General features: G+C 36.2%; 1 protein-coding gene across 3 annotated transcripts; it reads right to left on the bottom strand.

The window, feature by feature from the left end:
• Window positions 1–14469: 14469 nt before the first annotated feature.
• KLRD1 (killer cell lectin like receptor D1) lies at window positions 14470–20975 on the bottom strand. Of its 3 annotated transcripts, XM_008697452.2 has the most exons (7): window positions 20870–20975; window positions 20223–20352; window positions 18614–18706; window positions 18406–18468; window positions 16770–16921; window positions 15793–15896; window positions 14470–14923 (listed from the first exon to the last, which is right to left on the bottom strand). In XM_008697452.2, the coding sequence occupies exons 2-7, from the start codon at window positions 20227–20229 to the stop codon at window positions 14803–14805; spliced, it is 540 nt and encodes a 179-aa protein (XP_008695674.1). In that variant the 5' UTR covers window positions 20230–20352; window positions 20870–20975; the 3' UTR covers window positions 14470–14802. The 3 variants fall into 3 exon arrangements, with proteins under 3 accessions (XP_008695674.1, XP_008695673.1, XP_008695675.1); XM_008697451.2 differs by lacking the exon at window positions 20870–20975 and having other exon boundaries at window positions 20223–20451; XM_008697453.2 differs by lacking the exons at window positions 20223–20352; window positions 20870–20975 and adding an exon at window positions 19178–19518.
• Window positions 20976–23589: the final 2614 nt, after the last annotated feature.

The raw sequence follows: 23589 nt of genomic DNA, 5'->3' as shown, positions 1-23589 counted from the left end.
ACACACACACACACACACACACACACACACACACACACACTGGAATATTATTCGGCCATCAAAAAATGAAACCTTGTCATTTGCAGTAAAGTGGATGGAGCTAGAGTGTATTATGCTAAGTGAAATAAGTCACAGAGAAAGACAATTATCATATGATCTGATATGTGGAATTTAAGAAACAAGGCAGAGGATCATAGGAGAAGAGAGGAAAAAATGAAACAAGATGAAACCAGAGAGGAAGACAAACCATAAGAGACTCTTAACCATAGGAAACATACTGAGGATTGCTGGAGGGGCGGGGGGTGGGAGGGAGGGGGTAACTGAGTGATGGACACTGGGAGGGTATGTATTGTAATGAGCACTGGGTGTTATAAAAGACTGATGAGGGGCACCTGGGTGGCACAGCGGTTAAGCGTCTGCCTTCGGCTCAGGGCGTGATCCTGGCGTTATGGGATCGAGCCCCACATCAGTCTCCTCCGCTATGCGCCTGCTTCTTCCTCTCCCACTCCCCCTGCTTGTGTTCCCTCTCTCTCGCTGGCTGTCTCTATCTCTGTCGAATAAATAAATAAAATCTTTAAAAAAAAAAAAAGACTGATGAATCACAGACCCATACCCCAGAAACAAATAATACATTATATGTTAATTAATTGAATCTAAATTTTTAAAAAATCACGTTCCAAGACGTTTACAAGGGACACCATGAGTGCAGGAGAGAGAAGAGGGGCCCCAGATCGTGAATTTGAGCTGCAGTAAGAAATCCAAAAGATGTGGGTAGAGGGGTGTCTGGGTGGCTCAGTCAGTTAAGTGTCTGCCCTCAAGCCCCAAGTCAGGCTCCTTGCTTAGTGGGGAGCCTGCCTCTCCCTCTACTGCTCCCCCTGCTTGTGCGCACTCTCTCTCTGTCAAATAAATAAATAAAATCTTTTTTAAAAATTTAAAAAATGAAAAAAAGATGTGGGTAGAAAAAGTTTTTAAAATATGAGAAAGAAAAACCGTACATATAAATGATTTTATTAAGTGTCTCTGTGAGCAATGGATAATACTATGATCAAGAAGTAGAGAATACACTTACTTCTGAAAGTAAATAAAAGAAAAACACCATACAAGATTTTTTTTAATTAACACCTATAAAGGTGAGAAGGAATTGTTTTATTTTCCTGTTTTGTTTTAATCCATGAAAACAAATACCATTTTGAAAAAAAAAATGCACTCAAATATTTGAATGAAAGATAAGCAAACAAAAAAATAATTTTTAAGGTAATTTTATTATAAAAATAATGTTCCTCCCTTAGAAAGAGTTAACATTTATTGAGTGGGCCACTATAATTGCATGTACTTTGCTTAAACTAATTCGTTCTTCAAAACAATTCTGCAAGGAAGATGCTATTAATGTCTTCATTTTTCTAATCGGGAAATTGAGGTGTGAACTGAGAAAAAATAACTTGTCCAGAGTCACATAAATTATAGACCCAGGACATCTTGTTTCAGAGAACACCCCTAAGTGATACATTATATGGTCTCTTATCCAGCTTCCTTTCCATGTGCATGTATGGCCTGTGGGTTTCAATTTCTTTCCATTTGCACATCACCTTCAAAATAAATTCCTAGAAATGGGATTGCTGACTTAAGGAGTACATGAATATGCAATTAGGTGTGTGAAGTGCCTCTGTTGTTCCCATAACTATAGCTCTATAGCTATGCCTATGCCTATATCAATATCTATAACTCTCTATCTATAGAGTGGGGGGGCTGGAGGGAGAGAAGAGAGGAAAGGAGACATTTCCTCCATGTCAGGATGTAGCCTTTGGCATTCCCAGTAGCAGTATATAAATATGTCCATTTCCCCTCAACTTCAACAGGCTTTTGAATTTTTGCCTTTCTGGCAGATGGGAAATGGAATCCCATTATGATTTTAGTTTACGTTACTCTTATAATGATTGCAGTTGATTTTCTCAGTTTAATGGTCATTTTTATATCTGTTTATCTGAAATAATTGTTCAAAGGTTTTTGCCATGTTTTTGCTAGGGGATTTTTAGTCTTTTTTCTCAGTCTTTAAACATTCTCTGTATATTAAGAATATCATCCTTTATCTGTAATGTATATTGTAAGTATTTTTCCAATTTTTCATGTGTATTTTGACTTTGCTTTTGGAATTTTTTGCTATGCAAATTAAAATAAATATAGGTAGCCATATTTTTTCAAGCATTACATTTATATAGCATTGAAATTTTTAGGATAATTAGAAAGCGTTCGCCCAGATCATAGAGAAATATATCCAGTTTTCTTCTATTTATATGGTCTCATTTTATTTATTTAGATTTATAACCCCTTAGATGTTTATTCCTGTATATGGTTTGAGGAATATATCTAATTTTAACCTTTTATAAATAGCTATACAGTTGTCCAAACAACAACATGTATCCCATGATTAAAGATCACTACCTTTATCGTAATCTAAATTTCTATATGTAGTTGAGAGTATTTCTGGCCTTTGTATTCTATTCCTTTGGTCTGTCTATTTGTGTGTCTTTGCCAACCATACCACACTTACTGGAGGTTTTTGAGGTATGCTTCAATAACTGGTAGGTCTTCCTCATATCTATGCTTTTGCATCTACATAGTCTGTGTTTGTTTTTCCATATGAACTTCAACGTCAACTTACCCAGATCCATCAGCCATTGGATTTTGGGGGGATCATTTCAAATGTATAAATTAACTTAAGAAAAGATCCCAAGCAAAAGTAAATTCTCTTGCCTTTTTAAAGTCTATTTTTTGTCTTTTGGGAATGTTTTACATTTTTAAAATAGATTTTGAATAGTCCTTGCTAAGTTCATTCCCAAATATTTCATCTTATTTATCATGATTATAAATAGTGTTTTTTCCTTCATCATGTCTTCTTACTGGTTTTATTTGTGTAAATGGATGTTATTTATTTTTTAAGGATTTGTTTATTCATTTATTTATTTATTTATTGGAGAGAGAGAGAGAGAGAGAGAGAGTATGAACAGGGAGAGGGGCAGAGGGAGAAGCAGACTCTTCTCCAAGCAGGGAGCCGTTCATGGCTAGATCCCAGGACCCGGAAATCATGACCTGAGTGGAAGGCAGATGCTTAATCAACTGAGCTACCCAGGCACCCTGGATGTTATTTATTTTTGCATATTAACTCCACAACCTGTCAACTTACTGAATTTCTTATTATTAGAGTTAGGTTTATCATCGATTATCTCATATTATTTATGTATATTATCACACATGCGCAAATATGGAGGGTTTTTTTTTTTTTAATCTTTCTGCCTATTTTTTTTTTAGCCTAGTTATATCGGTTACCACCACCAGAACAATTTAATAAAGAGTGGAGATAATTGGCATCTATGCCATTCTCCTAACGGCCGTGGAATACCTTAAGAGTTTTTCTGCAAAGCAAAATGCTTTAGAATATTCACATACGTATACATACATGTGCATATATACATACACACACCTAAGTACATGTATGTACTTCATCCCGATCAGAAAGTATCCATACATTTTCTTGTGGATGCTTCAAAGGCATTTGAAAAGAAGGTCTATTTTCTACTGTCAGCGTATGGTAGTCAATATGGAGCTAAAATATCTACCATGCTGACTATGTTATTTAGAACATCTATGACATAACTTGTTTTGTTCAAACTTGCTGTCCTATATTGACAGCGGCCTGTTAAAACCACCTTTTACTAACGTGTTACTGCCTGTTTCTTCTGCATCGACTGTAATTTTTAAATATGTAGTCACTATTACTTACTGAATAGATTCATAGCTATTTACCTTCATAGTAGCATGTATCTTTTAAGATTATAAAGTGTCGTTTTTTGGTTTTGTTTAATTCTCTTTAGGTATACTTCTAGGTCTAGGTTGGGGCTTGCAACACCTGCTTTCTTATGTTTCCGTTTGCCTTGTAAATCTCTGTTCATCACTTTACTTGAGGCAATTCACTGCTTCTCTGAGTTTCATTGACTTTTGCTTCATTTCAACCCTTTTTTCTTTTTGGCGCTTCTGTTCCTTTTTAAGACTGTGTGAGGATCTTGTATTTAATTTGCTGGGTGGTACTGTGGTTTTCATCAGCTTTGCGGTTGTTTTCTTTTTTTTAGATGGATGACTTTTTGTAGGTAGAAAATATTTTATTCATATTCTTGAATTGTTAAAGAGATTTTCTACAGAGGTAGTGTGTTTTTTTTTTCTATTCCTAGGCATGTACCGGTCAAGGTTCTTAGTCAGAGAGCTCCCTCTTCTGTCAGTTTTGCCCTGCTCTGTGCAGTTTCCTTTATGGATGGTGCTGACATGGGGGGGGGGGGCAGTGTGCAAGCAAAGGCATGTCTTTTTTTCTTTCTCCTTTCTTCAGGATCCTGAAATCNNNTCATTATTATTATTATTATTATTATTATTATTATTATTACTTTCACAGTCACATCTCTAAGAGGCACCACCTCTTCATTATTATCTGCTTCTCCCACAGAGGGGAAAAAAGTGCTTTTCCAGGTTTCTCACATCTTGCATTTCAAGCCCTTTATGAAATACCAAGTCCCAACTATGTTAAGTGTTTTGGAATTTATTATTGCCGTTTTATCTTCCTGGATTGATTATGTCTGTGCTTCATCACGCCTTCTGTTGTCTTTTTTACAGAAATCCCCCAACGCTGCACCAGATACGCATTAAGTAGTAGGCTAGAGCAAGAACTCTGTTGTATTTCTTTCATCTGCTTATAGTGAATTTGGAGGTTGTGGCACTCCGTATGAGGAGTTGCTGAAAGGTCATGGGACTTGTGTGGTTTATTTGTTTTTCTTATTGAGTTCTTGTATTTGGGGGAGAGTTGGGGGATATTTGAAATCAGGCAACATCTTTGGAATATGAAACTGGAGACTTAGCTAGTATGTTTATAAAAATACCCTTTCTTTTAGATCTGTGCTCTAAAATATACTTCATACTCTTATCCAGTAAAAGCTTATAGGGAAGACTCACAAGTTTCCAGTGACTAAGCATTCTAAAATGTTAAGCTGAGGTGACTGCTCTCCATGTATGCACTGGCTTTCTTGCAGCACCTCTGTGTTATTTATTTAGTGTTTTAACAAACATCTATAGCCCATAATAGTTGAAAAAACGCAAGTCTAACAATTTTAATGCTGGGTCAAGTAAAAACATACAGCTAGATGCATCTCAAAGGATATTGTTCGGAAAACCTCAACTGGTAATTGGAAAATATTAAAAGTCCTAGTTAGTGCTGTAAGGAGATGTTTTATGGCATTATTTACAATGGCAATTGCTCTCCCAGTCATGAGATGAATCCAGTCACAATTCTTCCACTCACACAGGGTAATATTTTTGTCCATTTAAATCCAGTTAAACTGCATTTGATTATAATTCAAATCTAATTTAGATATAAATTAGAAATTGAGTGAATAAGTATCTCTATTTTATATCACTTAAGGCTGGAAATATGTATATACAAATACATGTAAATTATAAATACATAGTGGGCTTATTCTTATTTTTCCTTCTAGGGAAAAAAAATTAGCCGGTGACATCAGCAAGATGGCAAAACAGGAAGTCCTTGACCCTCTTTCCAACCACAAACACACCAATTCAATAACAATTCATAGGCAGAATCCCTTTGTGAGAAATTCTAAAACTAACTGAGAAGTTTCATGTAACTGGGTGAGTGCAAACTACCCACTTCGAAGCCAGTAGGGAAAACTGAGACAGCCTCTTGTGATAATGTTTATCCTGGCTCAGGTCTATGCAACCAGGAGGAAACTCCAGGCTGTCAGCTTTCTCTGCGGAAGGAAGAGGTAGACTGATTATCTAAGTGCCCTAATTTTCCAGAGGCTACCCAAACGATTGGATTCTGTCTAGCCTATTTCAGAGTGTTGATAACACCCAGCATAATCTAGCCGCCTGTGGCCAGTGAAAACTGTGACAGTGGTGTGGGCTGGCAGTCATCATAGTCTCATAGCCCTCATAGCCCACTCAGCAGTGAGTGAGAAAATAAAGAAACTCTGACTCCATGGGGAAGAAAAGAGGTAGACCACACATCCAGTGTTCTAACTTTTTGGAGGGCTTCCCATAGGATTGACTTCTGTCTAGCCTGTCTTGAAGTGTTAATGTGACCCAGCAGAGTCTGATTGACTGGTACCATTGAGAACAGAGATGATGGTGTGGGATGGAAGCTGTGAGAGCTCCAGAGATCCTCCTCCTGGCCCAACACAAAGTGAGTGGGCAAACCCCTCCAGCTCCTAGCTTCTCCCTAGGGAGTAAAAAAGTGGAAAGAACATCTGTTAACCAACTTTCATGAAGGCTTCCTGACAAACCGGATTCCATGTACCTTATGTCAGAGCACTAAAGACTTGAATACATTAGATGACTGGGAGCTGCTAAGAAAAAAGTGTGTTGAACTTAACACAAGGGTTGCAGGTCCTGCAGAGTATCTGGCCAGGCTGTTAGTGAGATCAGAGGACTTTATATTGTTAAAATGTCCATATTGCTCAAAATGATTTTCAGATTCAGTGCAATTCCTGTCAAAATCCCAGTGACATTTTGTACAGAAATAGAAAAAAATCCTAAAATTCATATGGATTGACAAAATATCTCAAATATTCAAAGCAATCTTACACAAGAAGAACCAAGCTGGGCGCATCAAACTTCCTGACTTCAAATTATATTACAAAGCTATAGTAAACAAAACCATATGGTACTGGCATGAAAACAGACACATAGAGCAATAGAACAGAATAGAGATCCCAGAGATAAATCCATGCATGTACAGTCAACTGGTCTTTGACAGGGTGCCAAGAATACACAATGGAAAAAAGGATTGTCTGCTCAGCAAATGGTGCTGGGAAAACTCGATATCCACATGCAAAGAGCGAAATTAGAGCCTTAGCTTATATCATACTCAAAAATCAACTGAAAGTGGATTAAAAACTTAGCCAAAAGACCTGCAACTATAAATCTCTTAGAAGGAAACATAGGAGAAAACCTTTAAGACATCAGTCTTGATAATTATTTCTTGGGTATGACACAAAAGTACAGGTGATCAAGCAAAAATAGACAAATGGGATTGTATCAACCTAAAAACCTTCTGCACATCAAGGAAACCATTAGGAGGGTGACAAAACAACTTATAAAATAGCATAAAATATTTGCAAACCATATATCTGATAAAGGGTTAATTTCCAAAATAGTTAAGCAATTCTTACAATTCCATACCAAAAAAAACCAAACCAAAACAAAACTAATAACAATTAAAAAATGGGTTAAATTTTGAATAAACATTTTTCTAAAGAAGATTTACAAATTTACAAGGACACAAAAAGGTGTCCTAATTATTGGGGAAATACAAATCAAAACCGCAGCAAGATACCATCCCATACATGTTAGAATAGAGATTAAAAGAAGAAAAAAGAAAAAAAAAAGACAAGTGTTGGCCAGGATGTGGAAGAATTGGAACATTTGTGTACTCTTAGTGGGAATGCGAAATGACGTGGCTGCTGGGAAAAAGAGGATGGAGATTGCTCAAAAAACTAAAACTAAAACTACTATATGATCCAGCAATCCTACTTTTGAATATGTATCCAAAACAATGATATCAGAATCAAAAGAGATATTAACACACCCATGTTTACTGCAGCACTATTCACCACAGCCAAGGTGCGGAAACAACCTAAATGCCCACTGACAGATGAATGGAAAAAGAAAATGTGCTATAGATGATACATGATGATAGAGGGTTGATAGGTAATAGACAGACATATATCTGTATCTATATAATATCACAATATATTTATATGTATCTATATATAGTATTATACAACAGTATAACATAATAATAATATACAATAATATATCAAGGATACCTGATTAGGATATAGTCATACTTTTGCCTTGAAATGTCTCTCCGTAACTCTTAGACAAACCTGCTAAGTTCTCTCCCTTAAATCATTGTTCTTTTTTAATGAAAGGCAACATTTGCTTGTGGCTTCATAGCTTTCTTAGGTGCTTCCTACTTGCAAATATTCAGGGAGACCAAGATTCCCATTTATGTATGTTATATATATATATGTTTGTCTTGTGTGTATGTATGTATTTTTACTGTCACTGTCCCTTTCCATTCGAACTGGCCATGCTTCTGCTGATATAATTATTTTAAAATGTTTTATAGTCTCCTATGAATTTTATCGGGATTCACCTCATTCCCAAAAGCCCAAACACATACACCTCTTTGAGCTTCTCTGCAGAGAGCTCCCGCTGAAATGACTGAGGAAAAATTTCAAGGTTCCTAAAAGGTTTGTTGAAGGACACTCTTCATAGATCTTTTGTTTCACTGAACTGAGGCACCATCTTTGCTTTTTTTGTAACCTTAACGGAGCATTTTACAGTTAGACCCATAGCTTTTGCTTTATACTGTCCTTTCCTGACAGCACCCTGGATTTGATGTTCGCTCAGAATTTAGCTTTATTTTTTTCTTTTCTTGACTTTTATTTTTTTTATTTATTTATTTTAAAGATTTTATTTATTTATTTGACAGAGATACAGACAGCCAGCGAGAGAGGGAACACAAGCAGGGGGAGTGGGAGAGGAAGAAGCAGGCTCCTAGCGGAGGAGCCTGATGTGGGGCTCGATCCCATAACGCCGGGATCACGCTCTGAGCCGAAGGCAGACGCTTAACCGCTGTGCCACCCAGGCACCCCTTTTCTTGACTTTTAAACAAGCTTGAGAATCTTCCAAGCCAGTGCATTCTGGCTCCTTGTTTTAAGGCCTTCCATTAGTTTATAGGTCTCCTATTGATTGCAACATAAGCAAGAGGAAGAAAGCAGGCCCTAACTTCGATAATCTGGCTGGAGGTGACTTTAGCTTGTTCACTCAATTTACTAGGCACATCTTCTACCTTCCACATTATTACAGTGATGCTAAACTTGACACCACTAAATGGTAAGAATTCCTCTTACTCCAGTTTCTAACATGTTTCTCACCTCCCTGTAAGCCCTCACTAGTAGACTTCTGTCTTTTTTTTTTACATAAATGGGAAGTTCAAAAGTAAGCTCAAAAGTAAGTCAGACTAACCTGTTCAGGGTTGCATATTTATATAGTAAACTACAAAAAACAGCAAGGAAATGGTATGCCCAGAATCAGGATGGGGGCCACTGGACAGCACAGGGGGTGATCCCAAAGGACCATCTCTGGTGTCTTCTGTGGCATGGCAGGCGTGTGATGACTATTGGCTAAACCGCACACCTTCTGCTTCATGCACTGTAAGTGTGCTGTATTTCACAATAAAGGGTGGACAAACACTAATCCCTGCATATACATGCGTGTGCCGTTTTATGTATATGACATGTGTCATATATATATATTCACTTTTTGCTTGTGGCTATAGATATCTGGTTTTTGGTTCCCAAATTTTCCACAGTGAACAACTAAAATTACAGTGAATAGAAAAGTGTCTCCAAAAATGAAGACAAGTAAGCCCGCCTTGGACTTGCCAGCCAGTGGGGGCTCAAACTGGGCATTGGAGGGGAGGAGAGGTGCGGGCAGAAGCTTTCCGTCTTTCCAGGCCTCCCAGCTTCCATCCACTGTCATGGCTCAAGCATTCGATTTATTTGATTCTTTATGGTAGCTCCTTTCTTCTGGTACCAAAATGTGAAATATCTGTTGTTACATTATTTCAACCCTTAGTAGCTTAAAAATAAACAGGTATTATATCACACATCTTCTGAGGGTTAGGAATCTTGGAACAACTTAGCAGAATGAATTTGGTTCAAGATTTCTCATGAGGTTTCCATCACGATCCTGGCTGGGACTGTGTCATCTGAAGGCTTGTCTAAGGCTGGAGAGTCGAAAGGCTGTCAAGGAAGAGGAAGTCTCATTACCTGAAGCTGGGCTTCATTTCCTTGCTCACTGTACATAAGAGACTTTAGTTCTTCGTCACATGGTTCTTGCAACAGGGTTTCTCATGATACAGTAGTTGGCTTCCCCCAGATCAAGTGATACAGGAGAGAGAAAAGAGGAAGAAGCCATGCTATCTTTTATGGTCTAGCCTTAGAAGTGGCATATTATCATTTCCTCTGTATTCCATTGGTGACACAGATCAACCCTGGTACAACATGGAAGAAAATTATACAACGGTATGTACATCGGAAATAGGGATCATCGGCAGACACCTTGCAGGTTAGCTAACACACATACCTTATGGATTTTCACCTTTTACAATGAACTGATAATATAAGACACAACTGGTTTTGTACAGCAAACTTTATAAGTACATTTACAACTGCTAAGATGTGATAAGGCAAAGTGGAGAGTAGGGTTGGTGCCTATATATTCTCATTTTAACCACTTTGGCAGGGGTTGGCGAACTATGACCTATAGACTAAATTTATCCCACCATCTGTTTATATAAATGAAGTTCTTTTGTAACACAGCCAAACCCTTCATTTATGTATTATCAATGTCTTCATTTGCACTACCATGGGGGCATTGAATAGTTCAACAGAGACTGGCTCACAAAGTTGAAAATATTTACCATCCCGTCCTTCAGAGAAAACTTTCTAACCCCTACACTAAGATATAAAGAGAAAAAATTCAAAAGGTCCAAAATTATGGAAATGAAAAAGGAGGTTTAAATGTTCCAAAGATTTCCAGGTTTAGATAATTGAAAGAAATCATAAGGCTTTAATAAGCATACCCATGTAAAGCTTTTTAAAAAGGCAAGTAATATAATACAGCAGCAGAAAATTCGAATAAGCAGCTGGGGACCAAAAAACCATTCAGGAACAAGCTCCCCAGTGCTCTTACTTCCACAAAAGCATGATTCATCTCTGAGTGAAACTGCTGATATTTGTGCTGATTTTCATATGAATAAACTAGGTTTTAGGAGAGCTCAGACAGAGGTTTCCTGCATAGTCTGATTGTACAACAGAGACAGGATATATCACTAATTATCACAAGTATGAGTCATAAATAAACAAATTTGTTCTAGGTTCCACACAGGAAGTTTGAACTTTAGAAAACTTGCCATAAGTTTTTATGCTAGTTAGTTTTTATGTTAACTAACTTAGTTACTTCGTTAGCTAGCTCACTGCCTTACATGGCCAAGAGACAAAAACCAACTCTCAAGCATCCTTGGAGATAAGCAAAGAGCTGTCTCAATCCAGCTATACAAAACTTTGGCTTTAATAGGCAAACTTAGATGTCCGTAGTGGAGGAACTATGAATTAATATATTGGAAAAAAAATTTTTAGACGTATTATTTGTCCTGGCATATATGAATTCAGTTCTTAGTTATCTTACCAGGAATCAAAAGGCAATGTTTAAATTCAATGAACTATGCAGTAGCACTTACAGCATATTTTTTAGGGCTTTGTTGGTATGGTAGGCAACTCTAAGAGGACCTCAAAATTCCCACGCATATGTATAATCATGTGCCTTTGAATTTCAGTGGGATTTATGAAGATGATGGGATGTTGCTCTGTGATTAGATTACATTAAATGGAAAGATTAGGTTATTTCTCAGATGTAACTGAGGTTCTAAATTAGTCCATTTTCAGTTACCCAAAAGAGAGAATATTGTGGGTACAGCTGACCTAATCAGTTGAATACTTTAAAAAGACTCTAGAGGAGAGAGGGAGAGGAGTGCCCTCCTTCTGGCCTTGAAGAAGAAAGCATGCGTGGTGTGACTGTCCATGAAGAGGGGTAGCCACTGGGAGGCAAGGGTCTCAGTTCTACAGCCCCAAGGAACTAAATTCTGCCATCAGCCTGAATAAACTTGGAAGAGGACTCAGCTTTGGATGAGAATTCAGTGTGGGCATGACTTTGATTCTAGCCTTGTGAAGCCCTGAGCTAACGACTAAGCTATGCTCAGCTCCTGATCCATAGATGCTATGACATACAAACACGTGCTGTTTAACGTTTCTAAATTTATCATAACTTGTTATGCACCAATACACTCAGAGTAACATGCTTAGGTAATGGGATAAAATTAAGGAAGGATAAGCTGACTCTTGGCAATATTATTTTGTTATTGGGCGGGGGGGGGGGACATTCCCTCACCCTCTTTCATTAGTTTTACATTCAACTCTGAGATTTTCCCTCACCTAGATCCTTCCATGTGCGTTAGCCCATTTTATAACAAAGAACAAAAGAAAAATAACGTTTCTCCCCAGAAAATATATCAGAAATCACATTAGAAAAGATATATTTAATAGAAAGACCTTTATATAAAGGAAGTCTTTCCTATCCCAATGATGACAAAGATATTTTCAGGATGAAGGGAGAGGAAGACTAATAAAAGTAAAACGGGTCTGGTGATCATGGACTCAGGGTCACTAACATGATGGGATCATGCTGTGAGAAAGACACAGTACTGTGGAGGACTAATATCTTCCTTTCAATCCAGGACTTTCCATTATAAATGCCCTGAAATGATATGGGAATTGAAAAATACACCTGAGCTATAATTGGGAGGCTACGGTATTTTCCTCTCAGTAGAGACAATTTTTGACATAGATTACTCTCTGAAATTAGATATCACCCATCTGTTTCCTCATAGCTCTTGCAATCTTAAAGAATTTTCATGAGTTCTCAGAATAAAGACAGATAGGGCTTTGAGCACCTCATATGGTGATGATACGAAAAGTAACAACTTGAAGCTATACTTGGGTGTGGCTAAATGAAAACACCTGAGCTTCATCCTGGACAAAACGATAAAAAATAGACCATCCTTGGTTCACTACAGAGAAAACCACCCCAAGTAGAAAAGCAAACAAAAAACCCAGAGGAAATTGCCTTATGGGAAGAGGGCAGGGAGATGGGAAAATTGGGGCAGAAAACTATTGATTTTCATTATGTTTATCTATACTATTTTTTAATTTAATTAAAAATATATTATTTTGAATTTACATGGACAACAAAGCCAAAACATTTTAGAGATTGATTTATTTATTTTAGAGAGTAAGGACGAGAAGAGAGGGAGAGGGAAGGAGAGAATCTCTAGCAGACTCCCTGCTGAGTGTGGAGCCCAACGTGGGGCTTGATCGCACGACTGTGAGATCATGACCTGAGCTGAAACCAAGAGTCAGACCCTTAACTGACAAAGCCACGCAGGTGCCCCAAAGCCAAAACATTTTAAATGTCCAGAAAGTACAATGTGTGTCCTTCTAATCCAAGCTAAATATTGTATTTATATTGTCTTATAATTTTTCGTAATATAACTTAAGTGCATTTTTCCTAATCTTCATACAAGAATATGAGGAGTGCAGTTTGTAGTCTTATTATACATACATATATATATATTTTTTAAGATTGTATTTATTTATTTGATAGAGAGAGCAAGAGAGCACAAGCAGGGGGAGCAGCAGAGGGAGAGGGAGAAGCAGACTCCCCTCTGAGCAGGGAGCCCGATGTGGGGCTGGATCCCAGAACCCTGGGATCATGACCTGAGCAGAAGGCAGACACTTAACCAACTGAGTCACCCAAATGCCCGTTATTATACTTATATTTTAAGAACTAGGGGCGGCTGGCTGGCACAGTGGTTAAGCGTCTGCCTTCGGCTCAGGGCGTGATCCCGGCATTATGGGATTGAGCCCCACATCAGGCTCCTCTGATATGAGCCTGCTTCTTCCTCTTCCACTCCTCCTGCTTGTGTTCCCTCCCTCGCTGGCTGTCTCTGTCGAATAAATAAATAAAATATTTAAAAAAAAAAAAAAGAACTAACATACACAGGCATTTTTCTCTGCCAAGCTCTTTATTAAAAATCAGTTTGAGGCTCTTAATTATTATAATTTAACTGAACTAGAAACAAAATAAAGTCAATATAAATTTTTAAAGATGTATATGCAATAGTTTTTAAAAAGGGAATTGGATTTTGATATCTGTGAGATTAGGAAAACCCCATCCAGGTCGCAGACATTAGACCTTATTATGTTCCGACCCCTTCTCTGACACACTCAGAACCCCCTCAGTTAAATGGGTTGCTCCCTCCCCGACATTAAAAGGGAATTGTTCAGTATTTCACACATAACTTTTAGGAAAAAGGCTTGGGTTGATTAGAGATTAAGATCTTTAATTTACATCTCAGCGACTTTTTACCAATGGATAAGCGTAAGGCAAGAAAGATGCGTAGAGTAAAAAAATAAGTATTGCAAATTTATGTGATCAGTCTTGGATTCCACTTACCCTTGCAAAAATCTAAAAGTAAACACACGGGAACCACCTATTTGGACAAAGATTCATAATTACTGTATAGAACTCAAGAACATCAAGAGATGAACATAAATATGTTCCCCTCTAAAGTCTGATGATACACATGAGGAAGCTGTCATATGACACTTTAAGCTCTAAGTTAAAACATATAGAAAGAACTAAGTTCAAGAAAAGTAAAATGACTATGGGACTTCCCAATTTACTACGCCTTACAAAGAACTGAAATAACACTGATATAGATCCTTTGATGCAAATTATTTTATTTGAATTTCTGCAAAGAAAATTTACAAGAATATGTGCATAAAAATATATTAAATTTAATATTGAACATACACATTAAATCACACTAGTCCTGAAATTCTTTACCTTGATGCATTGTTATCTCAGATATAGGTGCAAACATTTCACGAATTTTAAGACACGTGATTTCAAATATACGAAAATTGTACCATAAGACCTAATTTGAAACATTTTACAGATTCCAGAAGTAGATAATTAGCAATAATACAAGAGGTAAAGTCATGTTCTTAGTACTACTGAATCTTCTACTGCCCACCCGTTCACTCCAAGAAACAGCTAAATAAGCTTTCGTTCACATATGAAACGATACTTCTCTTCACAGGGTTCATCCAAAACACTTCGGCCTGAGCTATACATTACACATTTCTCCTTCCTTAATCCTTGAACTAACGGCAATCTGTAATGAAAAATAAAACATGAACATATGAGAAAAGGAAAGGAGAATATTCGAGATAGTGTTTTTTATTAAATGTTAGAATTTTTTAAAGCACTTTTAATGAGATTTTAACATATTGAGTCAATCGATTTTTATTCAAGAGCCATGTTTTCACAATTTCAGAGCACAGTTTACAAAAACTCAGCTATGGCCAAGGATTTTATGTTTTTGCTGTTATTATTCATGGTTTTGATATATGGTGTACTTCTACTTTGTTTACAGAGGTACTGGATAATCTAGTCTGGGAAAACAAATCCAAGCATAAGATCCGTCACTGTCTGATCCTGCACATCCAATGTTTATGAATAAAAATGAGAACCAAAGATTACAAATATACAGAAAATAAGCTCAGAATATTTGAAACATGGGACTATGCTGAAAATAACAGGCTCAAGAAGAGTAAAGAAAATAATGACTATGCTATTTTCCCTGGACAGCATCTGTGAAGGTAAACATCTACACGTGCATGTAAGCATTCAAGTGCTTATACAAGGCAAAAAAAAAAAAAAAAAAAAAGGTCAAAAGTTGTTTTACGGTCTCAAGCACACGAACTTCATGTCATGTGAGCATAAATTTGGATGATCTAGAGGCAGCTAAAATTGTTAGCTCTCCTCTCTTTTCATGCCGTAGAGAGTTTATCCTAGCTACAGTGCTCCCAGAAGTTACAGTCTCTGGTGAGATCTACAGACAAACTCATAAAGAACTAAAAAGACCTGAAAGAAAGAAAGAAAGAAAGAAAGAAAGAAAGAAAGAAAGAAAGAAAGAAAGAAAGAAAGAAAGAAAGAAAGAAAAGGAAGGGACTAAGAGGACCTTGACTGCCAGAAACTTACAGATCTTGGGAGACAGTGGAGCCATCTTCCCACAACCAGGCACTACGTTCTTTATGGTAAGAGAGTCCAATCCAGTAATAATATGTACTGGAGATCGCAAAATGCTGATTGGAAACAGAGACAAACATATTAATCAAATCTGAGTCCATTCTGGGAACAATGTATTTTTAAGAAAGTGTCAGCATCAAAACTAGCTTTTTAATCACATGAATTGAAGTCATTTTTAATGTCCAGTTAGAAGGTATAGTCATATGCCTCATTTTCTTCTTTATTGAAAGTATAGTCACATGCCTCACATTTCTTCCTTACGTATTTATTCACTAATTTCCACAAATATTCATTGATGATATATAAATAAATGCCACAAAATATCACTTCTTAAAGGAATAAAAAACAGAAGGAAGAGTTTTCATGGAACACCTCCTTTAAAGAATATTACAATCAAATTTGATCCCACATCAACAGTATCTTGAGGATAAATTTTATAGCTCCAGTCTACTTAACTTATACTCAGGATAGGTTCTTCATGCAGCTAAAGAAATTTTTCACTTTTTCTTAAGGTGGGTAATTTTTCGATCATACTCTCCATACTTATCGCACATTATATCCCAGAATGATGACAAAAGATATATAAGTACAAAAGAAATTATAAATTCAATGAACAAACTATAAATTATGAAGTTTTATTAGTCTTTGAATAAAAATAATGGCCTATTATTCATTCTTTGAATTCTTCCCAAAACATTCTTTGTACTTTATCTGGAATGTAACTTGATTTTTATTCCTATAATATAAACCTTAGAGAAATTTCATGTAGGTTATATAATGATTGTTTCAAGATATGACAAACTAGTAAGTCATTAGTTCAAATAACAACCACCCATTTACTATAATTAAAGACAAATCAAAATATTCAGCTTAAAGAGCATATTTTCCTAGGTCAAAGAAAATGTAGGAAACCATAATTAAATACATGCCAATTTCTCTCCATTTTGAATCTGCAATAGACTGGAATTCTGAGAAGCACAGAAATCACGACTTTCTTTCCAGGTTTTTAATTCACCAGAAAAGAAGTAGCAGTTGCATTGGTCCCCAATCCACTTTTCTGGGCAAGAACAACAGCTAGAGCCTAAGAGAAAAAAACAAAACATGACTATGACATTCAATTATTTCAATGCTATTTACTCATTCAAAAATCATTTGTTATTTCTTCACTATTTTCCACAAATATTCTTTGAGAATCTCCTACTCATACCATAGTTCAGGGGCTATTAATGTGAACTAGTAAGACACAATATGCCTGCTAATAGAGATTATATCCGAGATATAGAGTCAGAGCTATAAAATTTCCAATCATGTATCAATTATATATAATGATGATTTTGGTAAGTATACACAGGAATAAGTCAGTATGTTAAAATATGGGGTAGCGGAGTGTTAATTGGAGGGTGGCTAAAGAAACTTTTTTAGGAAGTAACCCCAAATCGAGCTCAGTTGTGCAAATAGGAGTAAATTAGGAAAAAGAGATATTTAAAGGAAAATATTTTAGCATATTTCGTGAGTCAGAAAAGAATAGCACAAATTGGAGGATTCCAATGTTTGCATATTTTATTTTCAAAATAGAGATAAAACAATTAGCTTGAAGTCTAATACGACAGTTAACCAGTGATAGTGTCGTGAACATTTACTATCCTCGGTGATAAAAGTCAAGACACAGGGTAGGCACTCAAATCTTTGTCAAGTGAATGGTTCTGAAGTGTAGGGTGGAATGGTCATTACAGAAGCTGGAGAGTGGGGTAAATGGAGAGATGTTGGTCAAAGGGGATGAACTTCCAGTTAGAAGGTGAATAAGTTCTGGGGCTCTAGTGCACAGAGTTATTATTATAGTTAGCAATACTGTATTATATACCCACGAGTGCTAAAAAAGTAGATGTTGAATGCTTTCAGCGTAAAAAAAGAAATGGTCATTATGTGACATGATAGAGGTATTAGCTAATGTTATGGTGGTAATCGTATTGCAACATAAAAGTGTATCAAATCAGCTTGTTGATTACTTTAAACTTATACAACATTACATGTCAATAATATCTCAACAGGGATGGATAAAAATGCTAAGGAAAAAAGATAGATAAATATGATCACAGAAGATGGTGAGACAATTTGGAGACCATTTGGAAAAAAATACCTTAAAAATTGAACTTTGAGCTGGCTTTCACTGGATAAGTAGGGTTAAAAACTACAGAAATCTGTGCACTATATTCTGAGTCGTGCAAGAAGCAGAAGCACAGGTAAAGAGATATAAAAGTATGGGCTATGAGCAAACCAGCAAGTAATTAGGATTAACCGTAGTATTTACCATAACTTATTTTTGACTTGTTACTTAAACCTGAGCACTCATATAGGAAAAAAATGTCATTTCAGGCTAATATTTTCCTTATTACTTAAATATGTAAATGATGTATGTTCAATGTAATTTAAAGCTTTTTACATTAGAAAATAATGAAACATGACTCTCCTACAATTAGTAGGTAAACTCGTATCACTAAGTATACTATTCCACATGTCTATTTCATCCTCTACCAACACTAAGGTTTTCCAAAATATGGAACCTACCTTTCTGGAGTTCTGTGACTGCATCTGGAGACAATGTTGGCTGAATACTTTGTTTAGAATATACTGTAAAAAATGATTTAAAATTTCCTTCATTAGATACAAGCTTATGAAATAATAAAATATTACACATTAGTAAAATGAAACATTTATTACTGAATGGTTTCACCACAGTTATGGTCTTTATACGAACTTGCCTAGAAAAACTTACAATTTTGCAACAAAATTCCCATAGTAGCCATCAACAAAAGGCATGTTACTCCTAAGATCCCAGAAATCAAATTCCATGGAGTGGTCTGAGAAGCTGTAGTGAAACAGAGAGGCAGTAATGATTTAAAAAACAAAGGCAGCGCAAATAATGAATCATGAAACACTACATCAAATACTAAGGATATACTGTATGGTAACTAACATAACATAATGAAAAATTATTATTAAAAAAATGTAAACTATAATACTGCTGCTTATGTGTGATTGCCTAAATAAAAAGACCTAGTATACCTAAATGAAAATGAAAAAAAAACAAAAACAAAAACAAACAAACAAAAACCAAAGCAGGAGCTGAAGTTCTGAAAAGCAACACGATGAGAGAGAATCTAAAACGTTCTTTAGTTTGATAACCCAATCATCTTGCCAATGAAACACTGGAAAATGAAAATATTCCCATCAGAACTCACCCCAATACCCAAATTTTTATATAGTAGAATTTATTCATTAGTGAAATTATCTGTAAGTTTTCTCCTTTACCTGTCCTGTCCCAGTCAAGTGGACTTACCATTTATTTCTTAATTCCGCAAAGAAGCTTAGGGATCCAGAGTAGGAAGACATCAGCAGGCATCAAGTTGTGTGTTATGGGCTTACGTAACAGGTATTTACTTTTACTTTCTCAACAAGAATCACAAGATAATATGATTCCCATTGAGTAGATAAGAAGACTTAAGGTCCGTTAATAATGTTATTTTCTCCAGGTATTAAAGCTAGTAAGTATCCAAGTCAGAAATCAAATGAAAGTTTGTCTAGGCCCAGAGTCTTTTACTTAGCATCTTCTATCTTTGCCACAATAGTACTCGGAAATGTGCCCTTCTGTTCATCTCAGTGCCTTCTCTACTTAAGTAATGTCCGGTTGCTTGTAGCTTTGTAGAGGGTTTTTTTTTTTATATACGGAAGAGAAGACGTAAGAGCACTCCGGACCTGGTGTGATGTATGGGAAATAGCTTGGGGACCTGGATTCATTTCACAGTACATTAAATTATGATATATAAGCCACCATTTTTTACAAGAACATTATGTTTTCTCATACCAAAAATTACTGCTTTATTGGCATTTACCCTAAAACTATTTCACGTTAGGAGATTTGGCATTAACATTAACACTCCCAAAAGGTCACTAACAGACAGTCCAATGTGTCAAATTATTAATCTAGGTGATTTGGGGTGTCACAACACAAATGGTAAATTTTTAAAAAACCCTTGTATGCATTGTTCCTAATATTTGGCATTCTCTATTTACTTCAGGGCTAGCTAATATTATGTTGTTCATAATTTAACCTGGTAAATTCAGTTTGCATTCAGAGTTTAGAGCTTGTCCCTGTCAGAAGCCACTCGTTAAATCTGCTGGAAAAGCTTCACAAAATCATTTCTAAGTTACAGATAAAGAATTAAAAAAAAAAAGAATCAGAAGTGGAAAGCGTTAAGGCATGGAAAGCCTAAAATTGCCCATTTTTTCCCCTAAAAGCACTGCCTTGAAATGAGCCATATCCCTGAGATACCTTTTCTGGTTCTTTTCATTTTTTTAAATTTTGTGGCCCGGGCCTCACATACCTTTCATGAGAAATGTTCCGGTGTCGATGTCGGCAGGGCACAGCGCGTACTTAATCAAGAAGAATGGTGTTGTGTTGGTTCACAGAGCTGAGCTGGAGGCTAAACAATCCAAAAGTCGCGCATGAAGAAACTTAAAAGAAAAAAGAGAAAAATTACTTATTTGAACAATGTTCTTGAATCTTCTATTGGTGAATGCATGTTATGAGCAAGAAGCAGTAAAGTCACTAGCTTCTAAAATGTTCCAGGAACCACAACACAGGAAATTACCACAGTATGTGTGTAATACAAACCCTTTGACTATCATAAAAAAAAAAAGAAAGGGATTTTTTTTTAATACGTGAGTATCAAAGTCACCTTTAAAAATCATTTGGAAACGGAAATTTTATGGTTTTCAACCTTTGAGTTTACTGGGAATCTGGGTAGATTCGTTATCCTGTTAAATTGTTATCCTATTTCCTTTGTTTTCTTGTCTCAAATTTCACACCCTGAAGCTCTACCTTGAGGGCAGTTCTACAAAACTGCCTTGGTGTTACCTGAGGTTAAACTCAAAAAAAGACTTCAGAAGAGCGCTAGAACTACCTGACACTAAGATTATGAGAGAAAGCGGAGCCATCCTCCCAAAACCAAGGACTAAGTGAATGTCTGACCTGAGATGGTAGCGAGTTCAGAAAGCCCTGCTTAGAAAGAAACACAGTGGAACATGTAAAATAAATACAGTCCCTGCAGCCCCAATTACCCAAGGAGTCATAGATTTACTTTTGCCTATGCAAATCTGGGCACATTGCATTTTAGGTAAAGTAAATGAATGCCATCAGACTCCTCTATTTAACCTCATGTTCCAACATGATTTTCTCTTATAATAAGTAACTAATCACATGACTCATTTCTCTCCCCTCTTCCTCTCCCTCTCTCTCTGCCCATTCACTTATGGTTTATAAATAACCACCAAACTGTACTCATGTTAGGAGACATCTGAACATAAACGCTTAAGCAACACTTCCTTCCTAAGGAATTAGATGTCCCATCTTGGGACATTCGAATTCAAAGAATCTTTGTGAATAAAGCACTTACGTATGTCTTATCATTTCTAGAGTCAGCAAAAGTTTCAAATGCAGCCATAGCAAGAACTTTTTTTCTTAAAAGGATGGATTAGTTTTTATATTCGTACCTCTAATATGGCTCCACATCTTATTTCAGAGACGCGAAAAAGCCCCATTATTTTAAAACAAATGGTAGAAATGAGTTAAAATTGTTATGACTCGAAAAAAGTTTAATTGGTTGTTGAATAAAACAATGGATAAGAATGAAATTCTACTCTATTTTAAAGCCACATGTTAGAATTATGATTACCTAGTTTATCTCCAGTCACCTAAAGTATAAAACATAAACCTAATCACTTTATTTAAATGAAACATCACCTGGTAAGAACATTGAATATGTATTTTTATTCATAATTAAAACAATTTATTTTCATAGAAACACAGGTGGCTGCTTCTTAATATTTAATAATGGTCTATTTTTATTCATTGTAAATTTTCATAAGGGCTTCTTAACCTTTTCCCAGAAACCTGAATTTTATGCTATTCATGTCATTTGGTAAGGCACCTTATGCCAGTTTTATAACGACTCTTTTAGGGTACAAATAATTTGTTCAAAAGTTCATTCAATATCTAACAATCAAATCAAAAATATTTGGCTTAATCTTGAAATATTTTTCAGTGTCATGCAAAGGAAAATGTGTGACGCTCAGTTTGAGAAAATATTGATTCATCTCTACTCTCTAACTGAAACACACTAAAATCCTGGCAATCACAGAAGACCCCAGCTCTCTCTCCTTTGTGCTTCATTACAAGGGAGGTAGCCCTTGAATCTCTTCCCAATCCACTCTGGAACAGAACAGAGAAACAGAGGAGGGAGAGACAACTTCAGAAAGAAACAAAGAAAGGATTCATATTAAAATTGAAATTTGAGCATGAACTTGTAGGATAAGTTGAACTTAGAAATACAGACCTGTGATTACTGTAAAGTGAGAAATACATAACAGACATGCCTCAAACCAAAACCTAAATAAGATGGAAAAAAATTCAACACACATATTTTCTTCCCATCTTTTTAAATAAAATATACATATTGAAAAGTAATAAAAGCAAAAATTCTAATGAATTATCAGAGGCAATACCTGCAACTATCTCTTTCTATCAAGAAATAGAACATTTCCAATACCCCCAAGATCTTTCCTCACTTAAACTGATAGTTACTACTCTCTTTCTCCTTCCAGATATCACCACCATCTTGACTCCAAAATATCTTGACCTCAAATGCAAACCATAGTTTAGTTTTGCCCATTTTTGAAATTTACAGAACTAGAACAATATAACATAAACTCTTCTGTGTCTAGCTTATTTTCCTCACATTCTTGAGAGGGTCATCTAAGGATCCCTCTCCATCTTGTCGACATTGACTAGGCCAGATGCAAATTACTGTGGCTAGTGGATGAGACACGCTGATTGCTTTGAATCAGTTGTGGTCCAATTTGGACACTGGAGTGGGGTCAGCTGTACTCAAAAGGAATAGTAATGATCATCTAAAGGAAATCCGAAGCACTAGATCTGTAGAAAGATGAACTTTGGGAAATTTTTGGCTCCTTTCAATCATTTTTTTGTTTGTTTTTTTGTTTTATCTCCTTTATTCTTTTTCTTAAGAGAGGTCTTTATGAGCAAGTCTCCCTCTGTCAACATGTAGAAGTTCATTCTGAAGCACAGGGAAGAGTGAACTTCTTCTTGTGCACCAATTACAATCAACTCAAGTCCAGGTTCATCAAGACACAATGTTATAAAGATGAGCAATGACTTCCATGAGCTTTTGTTTGAAAATATGTAGCACGTCCACCATCTTTGAATTTATTATTATTATTTTTTAAGTAGGCTCCACACCCAGCGTGGGGCCCACCGCAGGGCTTGAACTCATGACCCTGAGATTGAGCCCTGGGCTGAGACCAAGAGTCAGGTGCTTAACCTACCGGGTCACCCAAGTGCCCCTAAATTTACTATTTCTGATGTCAAATGAATGTTTTATTAAAGAAGATAACAGAATGTGACTTGAGAGAGCAGACAGTGTAGCTGAGACATAAGAAAGCAAAATGAAGATAGCTAGTGCTAATACCAAGAGAATACATATACTGTCTTCTGTTAACCTCTTCTTTTTTCACTTTTTATGTCGCAATGCATATAGATTGACAAAGAATTGCAAAATTAATACAGTACAGGTAGTTCCCTGGTACCCTTCACTCAGTTTTCCTCAGGATAACATCTTACACAATTAGAGTATAATATCAAAGCCATAACATTGACAGTCATGCAATCCATAA

This window comes from Ursus maritimus, unplaced genomic scaffold (genome assembly GCF_017311325.1).
Source record: "Ursus maritimus isolate PB19 unplaced genomic scaffold, ASM1731132v1 scaffold_26, whole genome shotgun sequence".
Taxonomy (NCBI): Eukaryota; Metazoa; Chordata; class Mammalia; order Carnivora; family Ursidae; genus Ursus; species Ursus maritimus.
Note: the sequence above shows the minus strand (reverse complement) of the source record. Positions and strands in the feature narration are given on the sequence as shown.

What these genes read in the sequence shown, in the direction of transcription:
- KLRD1 (XM_008697452.2), bottom strand. An exon ending in AGTCACAGAACTCCAGAAAG is followed by an intron (nt 16,922 to 18,405) that starts GTAGGTTCCATA and finishes TTTTTCTCTTAG; the next exon opens with GCTCTAGCTGTTGTTCTTGC. An exon ending in TCCACTGTCTCCCAAGATCT is followed by an intron (nt 14,924 to 15,792) that starts GTAAGTTTCTGG and finishes TTTTCATTACAG; the next exon opens with ATTGCCGTTAGTTCAAGGAT.